General features: G+C 33.2%; 1 protein-coding gene across 23 annotated transcripts in view; it reads right to left on the reverse strand.

The window, feature by feature from the left end:
• Window positions 1–20,852, reverse strand: part of PARD3 (par-3 family cell polarity regulator) — a 710,070-nt gene that overhangs the window by 425,168 nt on the left and 264,050 nt on the right. For all 23 annotated transcript variants that reach the window (XM_074193157.1, XM_074193160.1, XM_074193150.1 and 20 more), the window contains exon 3: window positions 4,689–4,869. In XM_074193157.1, coding sequence (XP_074049258.1) covers window positions 4,689–4,869 — 181 coding nt within the window. The remainder of the gene's footprint in view (window positions 1–4,688; window positions 4,870–20,852) is intronic.

The raw sequence follows: 20,852 nt of genomic DNA on the forward strand, positions 1-20,852 counted from the left end.
GTGTTATATGTGGTATATAAATTAAGTGAATGAGTGAGTGTCTGTGTGTGTGTATAGCTATTAAGTGTTGGTACACACACACACACACACACACACACACACACACACACACCCTGACAGCCATTTTCCTTAATGTCTACTTTCACTGGAATACTAAACTAACATAACTAAGATACTCTGAGTCTTCATTGGGGAAGAACCAACCTTGTGCAAAATTTCACATATTTGCTTGCAAAAAAAAGTTATTTCCTCATTTAAAAGCTTTTTGTATTAATTCAGTGTTCCAACACAAAGACTATTAACTATAACTACAATTCAAATATTGTGATCTAGTGAAGCATGGGAATAATTTCATTTTGTTACTATATATTAGTACTTCATTTATTACTTAATATTCCTTTGGAAGAGAATGTACTCTTTTATTTATATACACTGCCTAAATAACAAAAGTAATTTACAAATGAATTTCAAAACCAAACTCTCTTAATGGACAATACTGTTTAAGCAAATTTTAAAATCTAAAGAAAGAAGAGACTTATTTCTGATACAGGATATCTTTTTTTTTTCTAAAAGCTCTTTTATTTATGTTATTTAAATGCAGTTCTGTGGAACAAACAAGTTGGTTCACAGACAGTGCACCCGCTGCTGAACTGCTGTCGCCTGACATCCTGTCTTATCTGCCAAATTGCTCATTAGGTTTGGCAATTTTCACCTGCGCCTCCAGTTTATATTTCAGCAGGGAATAAACATCAGTCTGCTTTAACAATCTTCTGCAGATAGCTTCCAACCTTTCCTTGGAAGGAGAGTCACCCCCATCTTCCTCCTCCCATCCCCGACTAAAAAAAAAATCATGCTATGTACATCTGTTTTTAAAATGTTCACCCAACTGATGAACTCTAAGTACTGCATGGGAAGCTGGCATAGTTTCCATATATTTCAGTATTGCATAACTTATATCCATGGTAAGTTACAGAACATTAACTATAACAAAGTTTTTATTAAAAAGGTCAGTGATCTTAATACTCATTCAACTTAATAATCTCTTAGGAGAGAATCAAACTATCAGAATGTTAATTTTTTTTAAAAAATTTTTCAAGATATATGTAGGTGAGGGAAAAGAAATCCCTTGCCCAATTGTACGGGATCCATCTAATCTTTACTTTTAGGAAAAAAGAAGATAGTAATTAACAAACAAACAATAGAGGCAATATGATAACCAAAACAAAAAGGTAGATCAGAGCCCTCTACCTTTGCCCAGGGGCCATAGTTATTGCCAAGAGTCCTATCAGAAAAATGGAGGAACTCTTTGTGGGCAAAAAGCACCAGAGATATAAAACAAAATGTTTAAAACTCCACAAAACAACTTCAGATGGAACACTGTTTTTCATTTTACAGAAGTAAAATATTCACCACCAACCCTGCAATTAGCTAGAAAATTACAATAATTACAGCAATTTTGTATCCCATCTCCAATCCAATTAATAGATATATGACCTTGTCAACATGTAATAATCAGATTGCATCTACAACAAAACTGGATGGGTTTTATATGCTGAATAGAACTTGCGCAGTAAGAAGGTAATTATTTGAAATACTGAGAATACTATTTGTATGCCACGCTCCACTTCACAAGTTAAAAGAAAATACAATAGGGATCTTATTTCTATTTCCAATATATATTTAAATCAAATACTCAAAATGGTATGTCTAATACCAGTTAATGTTATGAGGATAGAAATCAGCACATATCTTGGATCTTTTTCAGACAGAAAATGCAACCTGGATAATTTTTTAAGAGGAAATATTAAAACTAAGAAATCTTGAGTGGAGATAATAATCACATTTCATATAGCCTTCTATAGCCATTACTGAAAGCTGTTCTAGCACTGGTAAAACTTTTACTCTTGGATATATCAGCATCAAATAGCAAGAATACTTTAAGTATTTTTTATTATGACCTTTAAATGGCAAATAACTTGAAAACAGCTTGGATATTTATGATATATTTTAAAACTTCTAAAAATAAGAGATCCAATTATGAATTATTTTTCCTTTTACTGCATTCAGCATCTGTATTAAGGCTTAGAATAAGGCCTAGAGCTACAAGGGTTATAGCAGCTCTGTAGTCTGACTCATTCATTTGACATATATGGAAATTGATGCCCAAAGAATTCAGGAAGTAAAAAACCTTGCGCAAAGCTACAAAGGTAGTTCTACAGCAGAATGGTATTACAAATATCATGTCTAATTAAAAGAAACATAAATACTTCCTGCTATCATTTCTCTGTGACTTATTCTATTTTTGATTTATATATATCCCACTGAACAGAGTAGAGGTCACCACTTTCAATAGACTAATTATAAAAGGTCCATAAGCTTGGTTCAAATGAATATTCCTTGGAGATTTCCAGATTTTCTGATTAAAGACTGATCTGTCCCAAGCTACAATTTAAGTTTCTTAAAAACAAGGATATGATTTCCTTATTTTTTGGTCCTTGAAGATAATAGATGTGTTTGTGGATTGTTTTTAAAAAAAAATTTCAGGTAAATCCCTCTATATTTGTCTGCAGTAGGAAAGCCAGTTAAGTTTTTGAGCTCAAACAGCACAAATAGTCAACCTAAAAAGACATAAATCACAAATGTCACCTTGTTCATAGTGGGCATTGTACATATTTGCTCATTGACTGCCAAGGCTTCAAAAGATATAGATTATAAAAGCAAAACAAGAAAATGGAATTTACAATCTCTCATCTTTCAAGAGTAGCCGCAAAAACTCATTTCATCTATGTTGCAACTTTCAGATCTTTTTAAGAAGCAGGCAATACTGATGGTGAAGTTCAAACCATGGTCTGGATTTCAAAAGCAAGGTTCAATCAAAGAGTAGTGAGGGTTTTTTTTTGTCATAAAAGCAGGTGAAATAAAAAGGATTGAGAAAGATTCAAAATGCAGGAATTGGAAGGACAAAAATTAAAAATCCATCTAAACTATAGCAATGCATTGCCTTCCCACTCAAGGAGGTAACCAAATTCAAAATCTAACTGAAACCAAATAATGTCTACATTAAAAAAATACAGATAAAGGAGTGATTCTTTAGAAACTTCTTCTACTTCCAATATATGATAATGTTTTAATAAAATCTGGATAGATTTTTGAATTTAGCAGAGTCAGTCATCTTCTCTATAAAGTGAGATGGACATAGTTGAACTTGCACTTTCAAAGAAGAGTCAAATCGGCATGTCCTAAAGCACTATTTCAGGTCTGGCTTCTACATAAGCTTTTTTCACTTTTTGCTTTTGTCTCACTTGTGATTGCTTCTTGTCCAGATGATAGAAGGCAATTTCAGTAAGTGGTTAACTTAATTGGTTTGCATCCACACATGATCCTCCAGGGCATCACTTACATATCCCATCATGCAGTGTGTACCTCCTAAATTCTATGCTCCTCTAGAAATGACACATGGCTGAAAATTTCTAAGGAGGTGACAGGTTTGTTCACAGTTGAAGCCAACATCATCATTTTTTTTTCATATTTCTGCTTATTTCCCCCTACCTTGGAGGGACATAAAAATGAAAAACAGTTTCTGCATGTCTATGAAGATTACTTCACTGTACCAGCCAAATCACTAAAGTGCAATAATCCCCAATCAACGAAAGAGGGAGGGACAGACTAATTTACAGAGAACAAAGTAGAAAAAAAAAAAAATAAAACTCTGCTCACACAGAGCTACCTAATGGTACCAATAAAACAACATGGATCCAAAGAGAGGGTACTGAACTTTATGGCCTCTAAGGTCCCTGCCAGCTAAAAATCTATGATTCAATGATGTTATCATAGTTCTGAAGTCTTCCAAAATGGAACTCTCTGGGATATCAGCTCAGAATCTCTTTAAACAAACTCATTTGTAAATTTCAAAGAACTCAGTGAACTGGTGGATTAAAAAACAATGAGATCACAAATTTAAAATTAGAAATGATCTATCAAATTCAGGACTTCATTTTACAAATTAGGAAACCAAGGTACAGAGAGATAAAGGGATATTTGCCTGTGATCACAGAATTAGTAAATATTTGAAGTGAAATTTAAATCCAGTTCTTTGGTCAAGGAGACCATGCTGGGGATAGTGTGACTCTTCTTCTAGTTCCAAGAGTCAGTTCTTCACTCTGATGACTTTACTTCCAGTTAACTAAAGAGAGAGGACCAGGTCAATAATCTTTGAAACAAAACCCCTTCCTTTCCCCCTGTTAATCTCACCTTCAGTTGACAAGATAAAACAGCAAAAGAACTATGCCATGAAAGTTGTTTATGGGGTTTACTTACTAATTAAACTTGTTTCTTTGCCTTTTCCTACTCCCCATACTTTGTGTTCACTTTCATCATATTGTGTCAAATAGGGCACTGAGGTAAATAATCATACTTGTAATTTTGCCTACAATAAGATCATAATTTAAATTTGGGTATGCAATTAAAAGGTCCTATCAGGATAAAGTCAAGTCTATCCAAACTATTAAAATGAAAAATAAGCTTATTTACCTCCTTTGCAAGAGGCATTTGTTCAGGCTCTGCTCTTTAATCAGCTTCTGATAAACACAGACTGTGAATTCCATTCACAGTAGCATGAAAGGGTAACAAAAGTTGGGTTCCCTGTAAATTAAGATGAAATGTGCAGAGCAAGGAGAGTTTTCACTTACTTGCACGAAGAACGGAAGGCGTGACCTCAATTTCACTTGCTGCTTGGTAGGGCTGAAAGGCTGAAACATTGTTGGCGCTAAGCTCACTGCCAAATATCTCTGGACTCTGGGTGCCAGTGGAGCTCGCACTGGTGCCATCACCTCCATGGTGTGGATCTTGTTCATCAAATATAGCAACCAGCTGTTCAAGAAAAGAAAATTTACAGTTAAATAAGATCTACTGAATGGATAACAAAAAGAAATATTGCTTTTAGTATCCACACATAGAGAATCAGAAGCTATTAGTTGACATTTAATAAAAATACTTATAAATACAATTGTTATCTAATTTAATCTTCAAAATAAATATGGAGGGGGAAAAGATAGAAATGTCATTCTTCCAATGTGAAAGATAGAGCAACAGGTTCAAAACAATGACATAATTATTTAACTTCATGCTCCCAGTAAACAGTAGTTGACTAAATCTCTGTATACCATTTCCTGGGATGGAAAGAGAAGTTCACCAGCTCATATTATTCATGTTCCAGGAGAACAGAACTTTAAAGGCTGTCATCAACATTTGCTGATTTTCTGCCACAAATTCATCTGGCAGTCTATGGAAGACAACTGTCCACTTCTTAGAATAATATTTTAAATAATTAAAGGAAATGATAAATTTCTATCAGAGTTTAGTAAAAAACAGAGTTGTAAAGCTGTGAAAAGATCACTTTCAATTAGGGATTTTGTGAAAGAAAAGATGTAATTTTTTTTCCTATTTAAGTTCATGTCTATCCACAGTCACTTTGATCCAGGTTAAAAACCCCAGTTATTGGCCAACTCCAAATTAAGGGAGAAATACTAAAGTCTTTAAGTTATTTATAGGTCAGCACAGACCTGCTTCACTGAGGGAGTCAAAAACATCATCAAGATCAGAACACAGGAATATATTAGTTAAACAAATATACTTTCCAATGTATTTTTTAATTTTTTACATAGTAGTCTTTGTAATAAATAAAAATCAAAAGCCAACCTGCAAAGAATTCTAATTTCAAACATCCTAGCCTAAAAAAACTGTAAGTTTCTCATGGTTCAGTTAAAAGTGCTGAACTTCTGTTCAGAGAACCAGTGTCTGAAACCAAACTTTGCTACTTTGAATATATTTAACTTTGCCAGACTTTGGTTTTTAATCTGGCAAAGTTAAATAGGGAAGTTAAAGGGAAGGGGAAGAGAATAGAAATTTATCTGACACACCATGTGCAATACACTTTACAGATATCATTGTTTCTTATGCTACTAACAAAATTTGAGGTAGATTCTATCATTATCTCAATTTTACAGTTTAGGAAACTGAGGCAAGCAAAGGCTGAGTGACTTAGTAACTTACAGTTATATTTATCTACTCCTGGAAGAACTAAATATACTAATTTCATTATTTTATGTTAATTTTGCCACTTGACAATCCTAACCAACTCTCAGGCACAAAAAAACAAGATTCTATCTTCAAAAACTAAATGAAGGCATATTAACTCAAACCAGAACAATGGGAACTATGTTGTCTTATACCAAGAAAGGTATATAAGACCTTTGGAATATCTATGAGAAAAGTAACCCTTTGACATTCTGCTAATAATGGTCTGCATTCAAAGTGTTTCTTCCAAGTGAAATATGAAATTTCAGAAATTTTTTTTAAAATAAATGGAAAAAATCATCTGAAAATGACAATTCCAATATTTTTTGTTTAAAAATAAGTATAGTGGGGCAGCTAGGTGGCACAGTGGATAGAGCACCAACCTGGAATCAGGAGGATCTGAGTTCAAAACCAGCCTCAGACATAAAATAATTACCTAGCTGTGTGATCTTGGGCAAATCACTTAACCCCACTGCCTTGCAAAAACCAAACAAACAAAACAAACAAACAAATAAAAAAGTATACTGCAAACACAGTACATATTGAATAAGGAATTTTTATTATATTTACTCATCTTTATAAGAATTGTTCCTGTTTTCATGCCAGTCTGATTACACACAAATATTAACAATTGTGAACTAAAGCAAATAACAATCATGCTGAAATGCATTTAAACGCTTGAATATGACATTTTTATGTTTAATAATGCATTATCAAAATCTCGTATATGATAAACACTGAAATGTTTTACGAATAAGATCTATTGGTTATATGTGGCTGTTTTTAAAAGATCTTTTACATGAAAGAATTTTTCTTTATTCTAAATCATAATCATCCCTGATTCTCTATCTCAACACTATGACATCTAATCAGTTGTTAAATCTTCTCAATTCTATAACCACCACTTTACATAGACACCACCTAATATCAGTCTTTCCTCACTTCCTCTAAACTAAGGAAAAAAACTAAAGAGAAAACTAAGGAGCTCTCCAGTCTCTCTCCTCTCCAAGTCATCTTTAATACTTGTGTCAAAGAGATGTTCCTAAAGAACAAGTCTTGGCAGGATAGTTCTCTGCTCAGCAAGCCCCTGTGACTTCCTTCTAGAAGCTCTATGCCTCCAAAATGAAATACAAATTTCACTTTGTGACAATTAAATCTATTCACAAGTTTGTTTGAATGGACCTCATTACATATACTATCATGAGCACCAAAATATGAAGGTGATGTCCATCTTTAATGTTTGGTGACTATAATTCATATTCAAACACAATGTTTTCTCGGTATTATCAAACAGAGAAATGAAGAATTCCATACACATATCATGCTTCAATGGCTACTGGATACTCTTTGATCCAATCCAGCAATTCAAAGGTCCTATGAATTGAGCACATCTCCTGTGACATGCCACTTGCAAATAACTTGGCTAGGACCTCAAAATTCTACCACAGATTTTCTGTCAAACTCTTGGACATCATTTAACCTCTATAAAACATTTTTGGTAGAGAATGAATCAAATAATTGTCACCAATAAATACCTAGAAAGCATTTTGAAATCTTCAACAAACTATACATATGATAGGTTTCTAACTTACCTTCATTAAACACTAATAAAAATGGATAGACACTGTTTTTAGAAGAAGACAAGCTAGCAATAGTCATCTAAATCATTATTAAGAGAAATGAAATTTTTTTTAAAAAGCAATTCTAACATAACAAAAAAAAAAAGGAAAATCACATGTTCAAGAGGATTATGTGAGAAAACAGGTACTTTAATGCGCTGCTGGACCTATGAACTGGTCCAAATATTCTGAAGAGTAATTTGGAGGTGTGTCTAAGAAACTATTAAACTATGCATGACTTTTGGTTCAGAGATTTTGAGTCTATTAGATTCCATATTCCTTAGTAGTTCTTGACTTAAGGCCACCTTTGCAGGGGAAAAACAAATATCCAGATCTAGTCACTTTTTTGCCCACACACATACACAACATTAAATGATACTAATAGTCTTACATACAATCTCAGAAAGAAATAAGTAGAACTTTCTTAGTGTGTGGAAAAACCAAATAAAAACATCAGACATACAATGGTTTTCTTCCTCTCACAAGAGAACCAGATAGATGTCATCCAAAAAGATCATTCCATTTCTTTTTTTAATTGCAGATGATTCTATTTCATCCCTGTCTCCAACAGAGGTAGTGGGGCAGGGAAGAAGAAGATATTTACTTCCCTACCTGATCCAAGATATATTTCCAGATTTTGAATCTTCTCAATTTGACATTAGGATTCTTCTGTATTTTGTTTTCTTGTCAAGTGACTAAAAGGTCCTGCAGTACAGGCTAAGACAAGACAGTCTAGGTTTTAAAGTAACTTTTGGTAACTATGGTGACTTTGCGCACTCAACTTCTCTAAGAGACCAGTTGGAATAATGATGAAGATTCAGAGAAATAAAAGTCCTTCTTGTTAATTCCCTAGGCTGTTAATAACTTGGCAATGGAGTCCCATACTTTTGTTTCATGATTTTCTCAAAAAAAAAAAAACAAAAAACAGGTCAATATGAAGCTCTAGATAAAGGTGAAGTGCTTATAATTTAATCTAAGCATGACCCACTAATAAAAAATGGGAAAGGAAAAAACCAAAACTCCAGGGTTGTCTTGGACAAAACCATGTATACCAAAGTCTTGAAATAAGACTGAGGGTAGATGGACCCATTTACCAACAAATTATCTGCTAACATTATATAATAATTTCTCCCGGTTGGCAGAAATAAAACTGACGAAGAAATTTTAAGTCTGTCCCAAAGGCAATCCAGTGACGATTCTACCTAGCCTCACCTTACTCACACTTCTCTTTTTGAACTTAGAAATGTGTCATTCTTCATGAAGAATATTAAAAATAGAGACTATACAGCCTTGTTAAACAGCCGATTTCACAGTTTATGAACCTGACAGTCTCTTAATTTACATCTATTTCCTCAGGTTCAGTGACTGTGAAGACAGAGGTTAAGTAACAGACTTGTATAGTATTCTATATAAAAAAAAATCACCAAACACTGAACTTTTATAAAATCAAAGCAAGAAATTGTTTAATATTACAAAGAAAACATACAATTCACCTATTATCACAATCTGAATTTTGGCCATTAAGAATATTCAAAGCATAAGGGAAAATGTTAAGAAATAGACATGATCCTAAATATTCTTCCTGACAGTCATCCCCTACTTTAACCTAAAATGATCTGCCTAGAGTCATGGCATATCATACTCCATTGTCTCATATTCTCTGCAATGTGAAAATGAAACCAGCTGGAAGAGTTGGTATTAAATTCACTCCACAGTAGGTTTGACAGGAAATTGTCCATACTTGCCATATATTTCAATCTCTTAAGGTCGGTAGTACTACACCAAACCAATCACATGACAAAATTTAAGAAATGGTTTATGCAGAAGACAGAGTCTAAGAGAAAAAGACATGATATCTATGACATCAAGCATATGGTCATAGTATTTTCATTAGTGGACTTGCCCATGTATAGGAAAAAGGCAGCTAGAGTGACATTTGTTTTTATTAACAAACTCCACAATGAGATAATGCATCAGGAATGCTACCATACTATGGTAATTTTAAAAGAAATCTTACATACTCTCAAAAAGTGTATGGAGCAGTTCACAATTTAATAAATTCAAGATTGCAAAGTACTCAAGTAAGAACTCTTCAGTGACAGCTGCTAAGGATCCTGGGAAACCGTTTAGGGGGAAAAAAATTAGATGACCATCCTATTTTGTAGGCCACAAAAATTGCAAATGAATTGAGGAATTTTTTTTGGGGGGTGGAGTGGTTAGGGAATGAATCTCTGAAAATGTACACAGAGGAAATTCCCAGTGTGTGGATGACTTACACTTAGATTAGCAAGTCTTCACTAATTTGTGGTTTTAAGAGATCTGCTGCATAGTCATCAAGTCATACAATATCAATAATAGTCACAATACATTTTAGGGAAAGACTTAAATGTGATCTTTCTATTCCCTAAGACCAGCTCTCTAGACACTATAACAAACCTCACCTTAGGAGATGGCAAAACAGGAGATGGATAGATGAATTCATAAACTACAACAGAGAATATTAGTCAAGTCAAAACAGACTACTTCAATTATATAAAAATCAAATTATTTTTCATGAATAAATGAAGATTTGATTTGAGAAAAAATGATTTTAGAGTTGTTCCCTGAAAGGGACTGACACTCAAATTTTAGTGGGAATTGATGAAAGCATGTATGATTAATACCATAATTCATATATGATCTAAGAATGGAAATGAGTTATAAAAGAAAAAAACTATGCAGAATCATATAAAATTGTCCCAAACTGAAAATAATCAGAATCATCAATGAAATGCTCATTTTAAATAACCAGAGCTATCACCTCATCCTCATAAGAATAGTTGAAGGAAAAAAGTTTATTTAATTCTATATTGTTGGGAACATGGGAGAAACAGGACTGATGATTCACTACTGAAGGAGCTCTAATTGGTCTAAACTATTTACAAAAATGTAAATCATAATGTTACTCCTAATCTTTGATCAAAGGAGTTTATACCTTAGCAAATGACAGTTGGAAAAAATTATATGATTGAAAATATTCATAGCGACTCTATTTATAATAGCAAAAGTTGGAAACAGTGTGTCAAAGTATTGAGGAACAGCAGACTCAAGTTAGGTACATAAATGTAGTAAAGTATCATTATTTTATAAAGGATTATAAAGGGAAAAATTCAAAATGGATAGACCTATACTAAATTAAATAAAAATAACTAGAAGAGAACAAAGAGCCAGGATGTTCCAGAAGTATTAGTAAGTTTAAGCTAGGAAAGCTGAAGTATGTATTAAGACTTTTGTGACACTGCATAATAAAAATAACATTAAAAAGATAAACTCTCCATCCTCAGCTCTGCCTACTGGTTTCTCATTAAATCTCAAGAAAAATCCCATCTTCTACAGAGGAAGCCTTTCTGAAGGGTTCTGAATTCTAGTGTTTTCCATCTGCTAATGACTTTCTATTATATAGCTTGTTTGTATTTGTGCCACTGTACCTTCTGCCTCCCGATCCCATTCCCAGCCATTAGATTGTGATCTCCTTGAAGGTAGGAACTTTTTTGCTTATAGCTGGATACCCTAGAGATTAACACAATACCAAGGAACATAGTAGGTGTTAAATGAATATTGGATGACAGATTGATTGAACGTATTCTGATTGAACCCAGATCAACATAAGAACCAATAAGGATTCCATAGGACTGAAAATGAAACATACTGACCATCTCCTGACAGAGTTCAATTAAGACATTATTAGAGGATGCAGAAAAAGGAGAACTTTGTTTTGCTTTAAATATATATATATACATATATATGTATATATATATATATATATATATATATATATACACATAGTTATTAAAAGGGTTTGTGACTTGCTACAAAGGGGAAAATATTTTAATTGAAAAATTAATTGTTTTTAGGGAGAGAAAAAAAGAAACCAAAATATAAAATTGCTACAATTATATAAGTGAAAATGCCTTTAAATTGTTACAATCCCCTAGTTGTTTAAATTGTTTAAATTTATTCAGAGGAAAAGAAACAATATTTAAATTCATCTTTATTTAAGATAAGAAAGAGATTCTGTACATATACATACATTTTCAACATGCACAAACACGCAGGTATATGAGAGTTCCCCAAAATCTCAAATCCCACTAAGCAGGTAAGTGTCCAGGCTTTCAATGTACAGAGTACCTTCAAGCAGAGGTCATTGTGCCAACAAGAGTTTATAGGATCCAAAAGGAGGAAATATTTCTTAGTCACAGGTCCCTATACTTTGCTTAGGTACTGAAGACATAGACGTTCAGTTCACCTGTGACACTCCTAGGCTTATGCTGTTTAAATTCAAAATCTGGACTTGCACTCTGCTATCCCTCAGGGTGACACATGCTGCTTCACCCGCTGAGCCTTCAGACTAATTAGATTCCCTCTTTAAGATTTGTGTTCAGCTAATAGCCATGAGTATGTCAACCCCATACCACAATGAAAATATGCAAATGATTATAGCCAGGAGGGAGCTGACCCACTTGTCAACACCATAGCAGATATAATGAGGGTTTCCCTATTATTACCAAGGCGGCAGCAGTACCTACACTTATCCTTAAGGTACAACTATATATACTTTTTGCTGCTGCTGCTGCTGTTGCTAAAATATAGATTAAAAATTAGAGTTTACCTACTAAAATAAAGGAAAGTAATTTTGAAATTAGTTAATCACAAATAGATGACCTAATCAAAAAAGTGGGAGGAGGGAACTAATTAGAGCTTAGGGATGATCAAGTGTTGTTTTCTTCTAAGTGACCAGTGTAAAGCAGTCATCATCGAAACAGTATAGAAACCAAGAGCAAATTAATGAGGTAGCTGCAAATTATAATTTGGACATGAAAGAAGTAACTATGAAATCAATTTGTAGACTTTCTGATGACTGAACTTACTTTAATGACATGGAGAGAGCACTAAATACTTAATCATTCTATGAGCCTTACTTGCGACATGGTTCATTAAAAACTCATTTAAATAGTTACTGTTTCATTGTACTAAGTGAATATATAGTAAAGAAACACATTTTTGCCAAAGTTGCCTGATTGCCCTCCCCAATCACAACCTCAAACTTACTAAAAAGAAATAAATTTGCCAAAGGAGGAAAAAATTTATCTGAATCATGAAGGAATTTTAAGCAGATGAATATATTGATTCCTTTTGATTTACAAAACTGAAATTCAGTAAGCTAGGGTATGAGGGAATCCAAACTCTTAAGACCAAAAGTGGAAAGGCTATTTACTGTTAGACCATGGACAGCTAATCTCCTAGTCCAATTTGATAATAAACAAATTCAGCCTTAAATGCACTGTTAAAATAGTGAAGATGAACCCTGCCCCCCAATATTGTCTCCAAGTTGTTCTCCCATAGCCACTAATGTCCAAAATGAAGTCCATCAAACTGCAGCCAACTTTGTTTTTTACTGTATCTGTATAGAAATCTTTATTAATAAATAACAAACAACAGAACTCTGAACACTACAGTTCTGGAAAGATGGTACAGTGGGGAGAAAATGATCTGGAATTCAAAGACATGGGGCAAATCCCTGCTCGGCTACAATTTTTGTGACCTAGAACTCATCATTTAATCTCTTTGAGTTCATCTGAAAAATGAAATTGGACAAGATATCTTAGATATCTCTCATCTCTTAATCTAGAATTTCATTCATATAAAATAGAGGTTGCTATTACACAAAAAGGAAGCATCATCATCAATAATGTAACCAATACCAAAATGTAGAATAGAAGTGTGGGAAAATATAGATAGATGCAAATTAAAGTAATAAAACAGGAAAATAATGTTCAAAATGACTATAATAATGCAAATGTAAAGAAAAAGAACAATAAAATAATCAAAATGAAATTTTAATAACCAAGTTTGACCCCAATTAGTTATGAGAAAGGTCCTTGCCCCTTTCTTGTAAAGTTGGGGGACTATAACAAGAATAAAGTTTTCAATGCTGCTTTATTTCACTGGAAATTTTCCCGCTATTTTCTATTAAGGTAGAAAGGTACATAGTAAGAAAGTAGGTGATGGAGAAAAAGAATAAAAGTTTATTTTTAAAAAGTAAATGTGCATTACTCAAGAATGGCTAAGCAAACAGATACATGAACATATGGGGATATTGCTGTATGTAAAAATGCATGTGAAGAGTACAGAGACACATGAGATGATTTATACGAACTGATACAAAGCAAAGAAAGGAAAAAGAAAAACAATTGTAAACTATAATCATAATGGCCAACGACTTTAAGAATGTATCTCCTTTCTTGCTCTTTGGGGATTATGAAGCACTACATTTACTTATGGACTGGCTAATTGCAATAAACTGTTTTTTAAAAGGCTATTTTAAGCTAGTAATAAAATATCTTTCTAGCTGAGTTTTACAAAATAAAAGGATTTCTTTTTTTAAGACATCAGCAAATGACTTATGATAGAATAATCTAATAAAGTGTAAGGAGCAAGATAAAACTACTTTTGTACATTTACCTCAATAGTGCTAAATTCCCCTAAAGTCTATCCTTATCAATGATTTCCCCACAAGGGAAAATTTAAAAGCAGCAGAACACAACCCACTTGATTATGATTCTTTCAATCAATCTATCCAAATGAGATAGTACTTAAGTGACTTATTTTACACAGACCTAAGAAAATTTTTCTTTCTCTGTTAAAGGCAAACAATGAGGATAAGAAGGAAGAAATGCCCTCTCTGCAGAAGACAAGCAAATATAAATATCTAAATTTCACAGAGATGGGGGTGAAATAGGGAAAATGTTTCAAAAAATCAAAATGATAAGAACTTCAAATAATAACAAAAGCATTGATTCACTTAACAATTGCATAAATCAACAACATGAGAAAGCAGTTATTTAATCTTTTAAAAAAAAGCAAAGATACAAAAATAGTAAGGACTGCACAAATTATGGATTTTATCAATTTTATTTTTTTATTATCAAGTACTCAAGTGAAGTTGTGAATGAAAATTCAGTTTTGAAATAAATAATAGCAAATTGAAGTATACACACAAACAAGAAGATATTCCAGATTAACAATTAAGGGGGGAAAATGTAACTGCTAATTTGCAACATCCAATTTATTTTAAATGCAAAAGGTGTGTGATGTTAAAATATCTAGACAATGAGATGAAAAACTTGAAATATTTTCTGATTTGCTTCTGTTCCACTCATTATTGCAATATCTCACTACAATAATAGAATAGATAACACTTGTCCTTGACATTCGCCTAAATTATTCTCAGTGTGCAATACAATACTGATTAAATTACACTCATTTTAATCAACTGGCAGAATGTATTCAAAAGGTAACTAAATAATAAAATTATAGATCAGTTTATTATTATAACTGTTTATCAATGTTTTTTTAATCTCATTATAAAATAAATAACACTAATTATCTTGTATAAAGTCTATTTTCCCCCTCCATTGTCAAAAGTATTGGAAAGGTTTAGGAAATAGAGATGAGAAGTTAAATTTTTTAAAAAAACTGAAATTTAGTATAAATTCCTTTAAAAAAAGCAGATATGAATGCCAACTAATAGACTGAGCAGAGAACAAAGAATTGGGCATGTCTGCTTCTGGAGTCAGAACCGTAGAAAAATCACAAACTCTCATTCCTTTGCTCAACGAGAAAGGATACTAATGAGTTCTGATTTATTTCATGGAACAACTGGTAATTATTCAAGAGTCCTTATATGTTTAAATCATTGCCTATATACATACATATATACACACACATACTATTATAAATAATAAATATTTTCCTTTTGTTTCTATCAGATTCTATCAGGCATCCTTGTATTATTTTATACCATTGAATCTCACATACCTTGCATAGAGTGCACACTAAAAACATCTTTCTAGCATTAAAATGAAAAGTATTCTCTGCAATGACAACACATGGGAAGTCATGCTAAAGAAATTCAGCAGGATTGGAATAACTCAACAATCCTGTCATACCCCTAGAGGTACTGACTTGGAGTGATGTAAGGCTCCATTCCTTGTCATGTCAATCTATCTGACTACAAATTACTACCACTAAAGAGATAAAACATTTTGTATTGTTATCTGTAAATTTGGTCATCATGAAATCACCCTGATATTGCTCCAGCTAGGTGTCAAAGAGCAGTTTAACTGACAACTCCAAAGAGGAGAAAATACCTTGTCCACAAAGGGCAAAAGAAGTGTCTTTAACACAGGTTTTTGAAGAGAATGAATTCAAAAAACACATCATAACTTAATGCCAGCCATGCCTCTTACAGTTTAAATTGTTCAATTATAGAGAGGGAGGAAGGACATAATACCTTGCTAAACAGTAAAAATTACTAAACCAACATTACTAACATTACTAAAAATTACTAAATCAATGTTCATCAAATATTACCAAATTAATAAACATTAATAAAACATGGTTTTATTACTAAAAATACTCAAGTAATGTTACTAAACATTACTAAAAATACTCAAAAACAAGCTAAAATATAAGTAAAGCAAATAGGCACAATACTACCCCTTTTACAGTGAAGAGATTGCCAAGAGTCATTTTCCCAAGATGAAATCTGATCTCACACAAGTTAGCTGTGTGACCCTGGACAAGTCACTTAATTTCCTCATGTAAAATTAGCTTTGAGAAGAAAATGGTAAAGCACTGCAGGATATTTGCCAAGAAAAATCCAAATGAAGAAGTGGGGAGAATGAAAAAACTAAATAACAACAACAAAATTCATCTTAATCTGGGTTCAAAGGAGTTCTAACAGTAGATTGCAGAAGAATTGCAATTAGAATAAAAGAACCCCCCCCACCCCTGTGGGTTCCCTTTAACTAATAAAATCATAGATTCAAAAATAACCTTAGCGAAGCTCTCAAGGAAAGAAAATACCTCATCCCATTAAAATCAAATCTTATATCCATAATTTAAATTAAATTTAAATTTATTTGTAAATTTAAATTAAATTAAATTCACTTATATATTTTAAATGTTTAAATTAAATTACTTATCATAGTTCCTTTAAAGTTCCAGATATTATGCACTTGAAGTACAGTATGATTCCCTCTCCCAAAACTTTTTCTTCAAAAAAAAAAAAAAGGGGGGGGGGGGGGGGAATCCCTTCTCCCTTTGACCTTTTTACTATATAGTCAGGCAATATTGTTCTTCAAAAAACTTCTTTATAACCTGATGTTTCTACTTCCTCACCATCTCTCGATTCCTGGAAACAATGTTCTTTCCCATACCATTCTACAGAAACTGATTTTCTCAAAGTCACAAAAAAAAAAAAAATCTCCTCTCAAATCCAATGGTTGTTTTTTCATCCCATATACTCCTGAATTCTTTGAAACATTAGACACACTATTCATTGCAAACTTCCTTGGGTTTTAGACATTTCATACAAATCTGGTTCTTACTTCTTCCTCTCTACCCACTATTCCTTTCTTTTTCAAACCCTGAACAAGGTTTTTTGTCTGTCTTCTCTCCATACTCATTTCTACAGTATTAAATATTACCCTGCTATTTGTTTGTTGTTCAGCCTTTTTAGTAATGTCCAACTATTTCGAATCCCATGGAAAGTATACTGGAGTGATTTGCCATTTTAATCATTGTAAAGTTCATTTAAAAGATGAGAAAACTGAGGTAAAGAGGGCTAAGGGTCATACAACTAGAAAGTGTCTGAGATCAGATTTGAACTCAATTAATTGAGTCTTTCTGAATCTAGGCCTGGCACTCAATCCATTGAGCCATCTAGGTACCATTACCTCTGTGTATATGACTTCGAAATCTATATATCCATTCTTAATTATTCAAAATACTTCCAGATCACCACTCCTACCTGCCAAAGCACTATTTCCACCCAGGACTTCCAAAATAGCCTCTTTTTTTAAAAGCTTTTGCAAGGCAATGGGGTTAAGTGCCTTGCCCAAGGCCATGCAGCTAGGTAATTAGAGAGTGTCTGAGGCCAAATTTGAACTCAGGGACTCCTGACTCCAGGGCCCATGCTCTATCCACTGTACTACCTAGCCACCCCTATAGCCTCATTTTTAATCTCATGTTTCACTCAAGGTAATTCTTCCTTTTTTAACCCAATCTTCCATAAATCATTACCAGGGGCTCTTATCTCTTCACCTTTCATTCCCAATCCATTACCAAGTGCAGTAGATTTCACATAACCATCACATCACTATGTTTTTCCCACTGCCATCAGTGGCATAATGGCTAGAGCACAGACCTTGGAGTCAGGAAGACAGGAGTTCAAATCTGACCCCAGACACTTGAATCTTACTGTGTGATCTTGGACACTTAACCCTGATTGCCTCACATCCAGAACTATCTCCAATCTTCCTGATTCATATATGGTCACAGGACCTAGATGAGTCTGGAGGGGAAAGTGAGGTGACTTAGCACAGCACCCCTTATTTAAATCCAATTCATGTGCTTGTCATGACATCACCTCCCTGATATCATGGTCATCTTTAAAAACATTATTATTACAGATTTATAATATATCTGGACATTAGCAACAGAATTCTAGTAAATTTGCCCATCTACATTCTTTCTTTCCTCCAACCCAACTTTGATACAGTTAACAAATAAATCTTACTATGCAAAGATCTGGTCATATCAATCTTATATTCCAAAAGTATTACACAATTTCTTATGGCCTACTAAGTACAGTTTAAACTTGTTTAATATTAGCAACAGCTTTTTGATCATTGTATTCAAAGTTAAAAAGAAATTAACACATATACATGAACACAACTGCTTAAGGAAATGAAACTACCCATTAATTTTTGTGGTCAATCTTTTTTTCATCCTATAAATAAGTAAACAAATGAATATATTTAGAAAAAGCAAGTTTTTATGAAGTATTTGCCTGAGAAAATAACAATTATGGTTTGACTGAAAAAAAAAACACAATTACTGCCTTTTTTCTTTTTTTTTTTTTCCAGTCAGTTCAGTTGTGTCTGACTCTTTATTACCATATTTAGGGACTTTCTTGTCAAAGATATTGGAGTATTTTGTCATTTCCCTTCTCCAGCTCATTTTATAGATGAGGAACTGAAGCAAAGGGATTTGCCAGGGTCACAACTCAGGAGGCTAAGCCTTCCTAATTTCAAGCCTAGTGCTCTATCCATTGTGCCACCTTTAAAATGGGACATATCCAGAAGCAAGTTTGTATGAAAGTTTAGTCAACAAAAATACAGCAAATGCAGAAAAATAAAACTGATTTTGAAATTCAAGAATAGTATTTTCAAATATATATTTGAGGAAAAGGGTGGTGTAAAGATCCTCACCAACCACTGCCCCCTACTAACCTTATTAAAGAGAAAATTCATTCAGTCATGTCCAACTCTTCACAATATAGACCATATCATGCCAGTCTTAACCATGGGATCTTTTTGGCAAAGAGGCTGAAGTTGTTTGCCATTTCCTCCTCCAGAAGCAAACAAAGGTTAAGTGACTCGCCCAGGTTAAGAGGTTTTCTTGGCAAGGATACTGAAGTGCTTTGCTGTTTCCTATCCAGAGGCAGATATTCATTGACTTCTCAGCAAGTGTCTGAGGTCCAATTTGAACTCAGGGCTTTCTGACTCCTGGTCTAACACTCTATCCACTAGAGTTGACTCTAGGACATTAGTTGGGTTCCATGGAATTAGTTCCTGAGGCTCTCTCAGTGTACTTTGAGTACAGGAAACAAAAATAATCTACAATTTGTTACTGATATGGATTGCTTTGTTATGAACAAAAGTATCTTAACAACTATACTCTCATCTGATCCTCACAAGAACCTTGAGAGATAAGTGCTATTATTACATTAACCCTCATTTTAGAGATGAGAGAAATGAGGCAAACAAAAGTTCAGTGATTTTCTAAGATTACATAGCTAGAGTCTAATGTTAGATTTGAAACCAAAGTTTCCTGACTCTCAGACCAGTGTTCTATCCACTGTACCCCCCTCAGTGTCTAATTTTAGAATCAAGCCAAAAGCTCAGAAAATGTAAGAAAGATTTTTTTAAGTCTAATAAATAACAAATATCATCTCTCCCTGGAATAAAGATTATTTTCTATATATCAAAATGAAGGGCCCCCTATCATGAAATTGCACAAGTTTCAAAATATGCAGAACAGTACAAGGCTGTCAATTCCAGTTGTTTTGCCATCTGGTAAGAAATTGTGCCATTAAAAAGACAGCCTTGCTTTCCCAGATTTTCTTTCAAAAAGCAGCCAAATGGACCAACATCAATAAGTCTAATATTATTTTTTACAATAAGCACAATTCTGTTAAATCAGATGGGCTATATTTAATAAAGACATCTTCCAAATAAAATTTGAAGTTCATCCCTTCTTTTAAAAAAAATGATTAACAGTAATGACTAGAGACACTAATTCACAAAGTCCATACATTTATTTACTTAGATGGATGGTGAGATAAAACTGTTTACTAATTTAATAAGCCACTTTCACTTAAAATGGTATAACAGTTATTTCATACTCGTCTTACACAAGGTATATTTACTACTCAGTAACTTTCTTTTGAATCCTCTTACATGATCTCTGGTCTACTGTTTAAAAATCTAAAAGAAAATTAAAAGCAGTTCACCAGTGCTAAATGTGAAAAAGATAATTTTCTAACATAGTCACAGTAACTATTTAGCAGAAAGGTTGCAAAGTACCTCTCAGATAAGTCTTGTTTCACCATAATATTTTATATATAGTAATGACTTAAATGCTTTTTATTTCACCCATTCTTGAGTAAAGTTACTCTTCATGAGTGAAGTACATTATACTCTATTGTCTTATAGGGAGGTAGAAAGCAGAAAGACATTCCCCATCAAGCTCAGTAGATCTCAGGGGGAAAAAAGAATTTTCAAAATGATAATTTTCCAATATCTCAGACATAAGGCTGGGTTAGTCATCTTTCTCAGACTCCTGGGATTTCATAGCTATGAAACATAGTTCACAAGTGGCTACTTTAGTGGGTCTATACCTTGAAAGCATTATGCAAGTTATAGATTATTGATCAAGATGCCATAAAGAAATTTTTATGTAAAAAAATTAACAAAGCAACAGAATGTCTCTATTTTCTGAAAAAAAAATGTTTTCTTTAGCAAAAGCTCAACATAGAGTTCATTCACTAGA

The sequence above is a fragment of the Macrotis lagotis genome, chromosome 7 (genome assembly GCF_037893015.1).
Source record: "Macrotis lagotis isolate mMagLag1 chromosome 7, bilby.v1.9.chrom.fasta, whole genome shotgun sequence".
Lineage (NCBI taxonomy): Eukaryota > Metazoa > Chordata > Mammalia > Peramelemorphia > Peramelidae > Macrotis > Macrotis lagotis.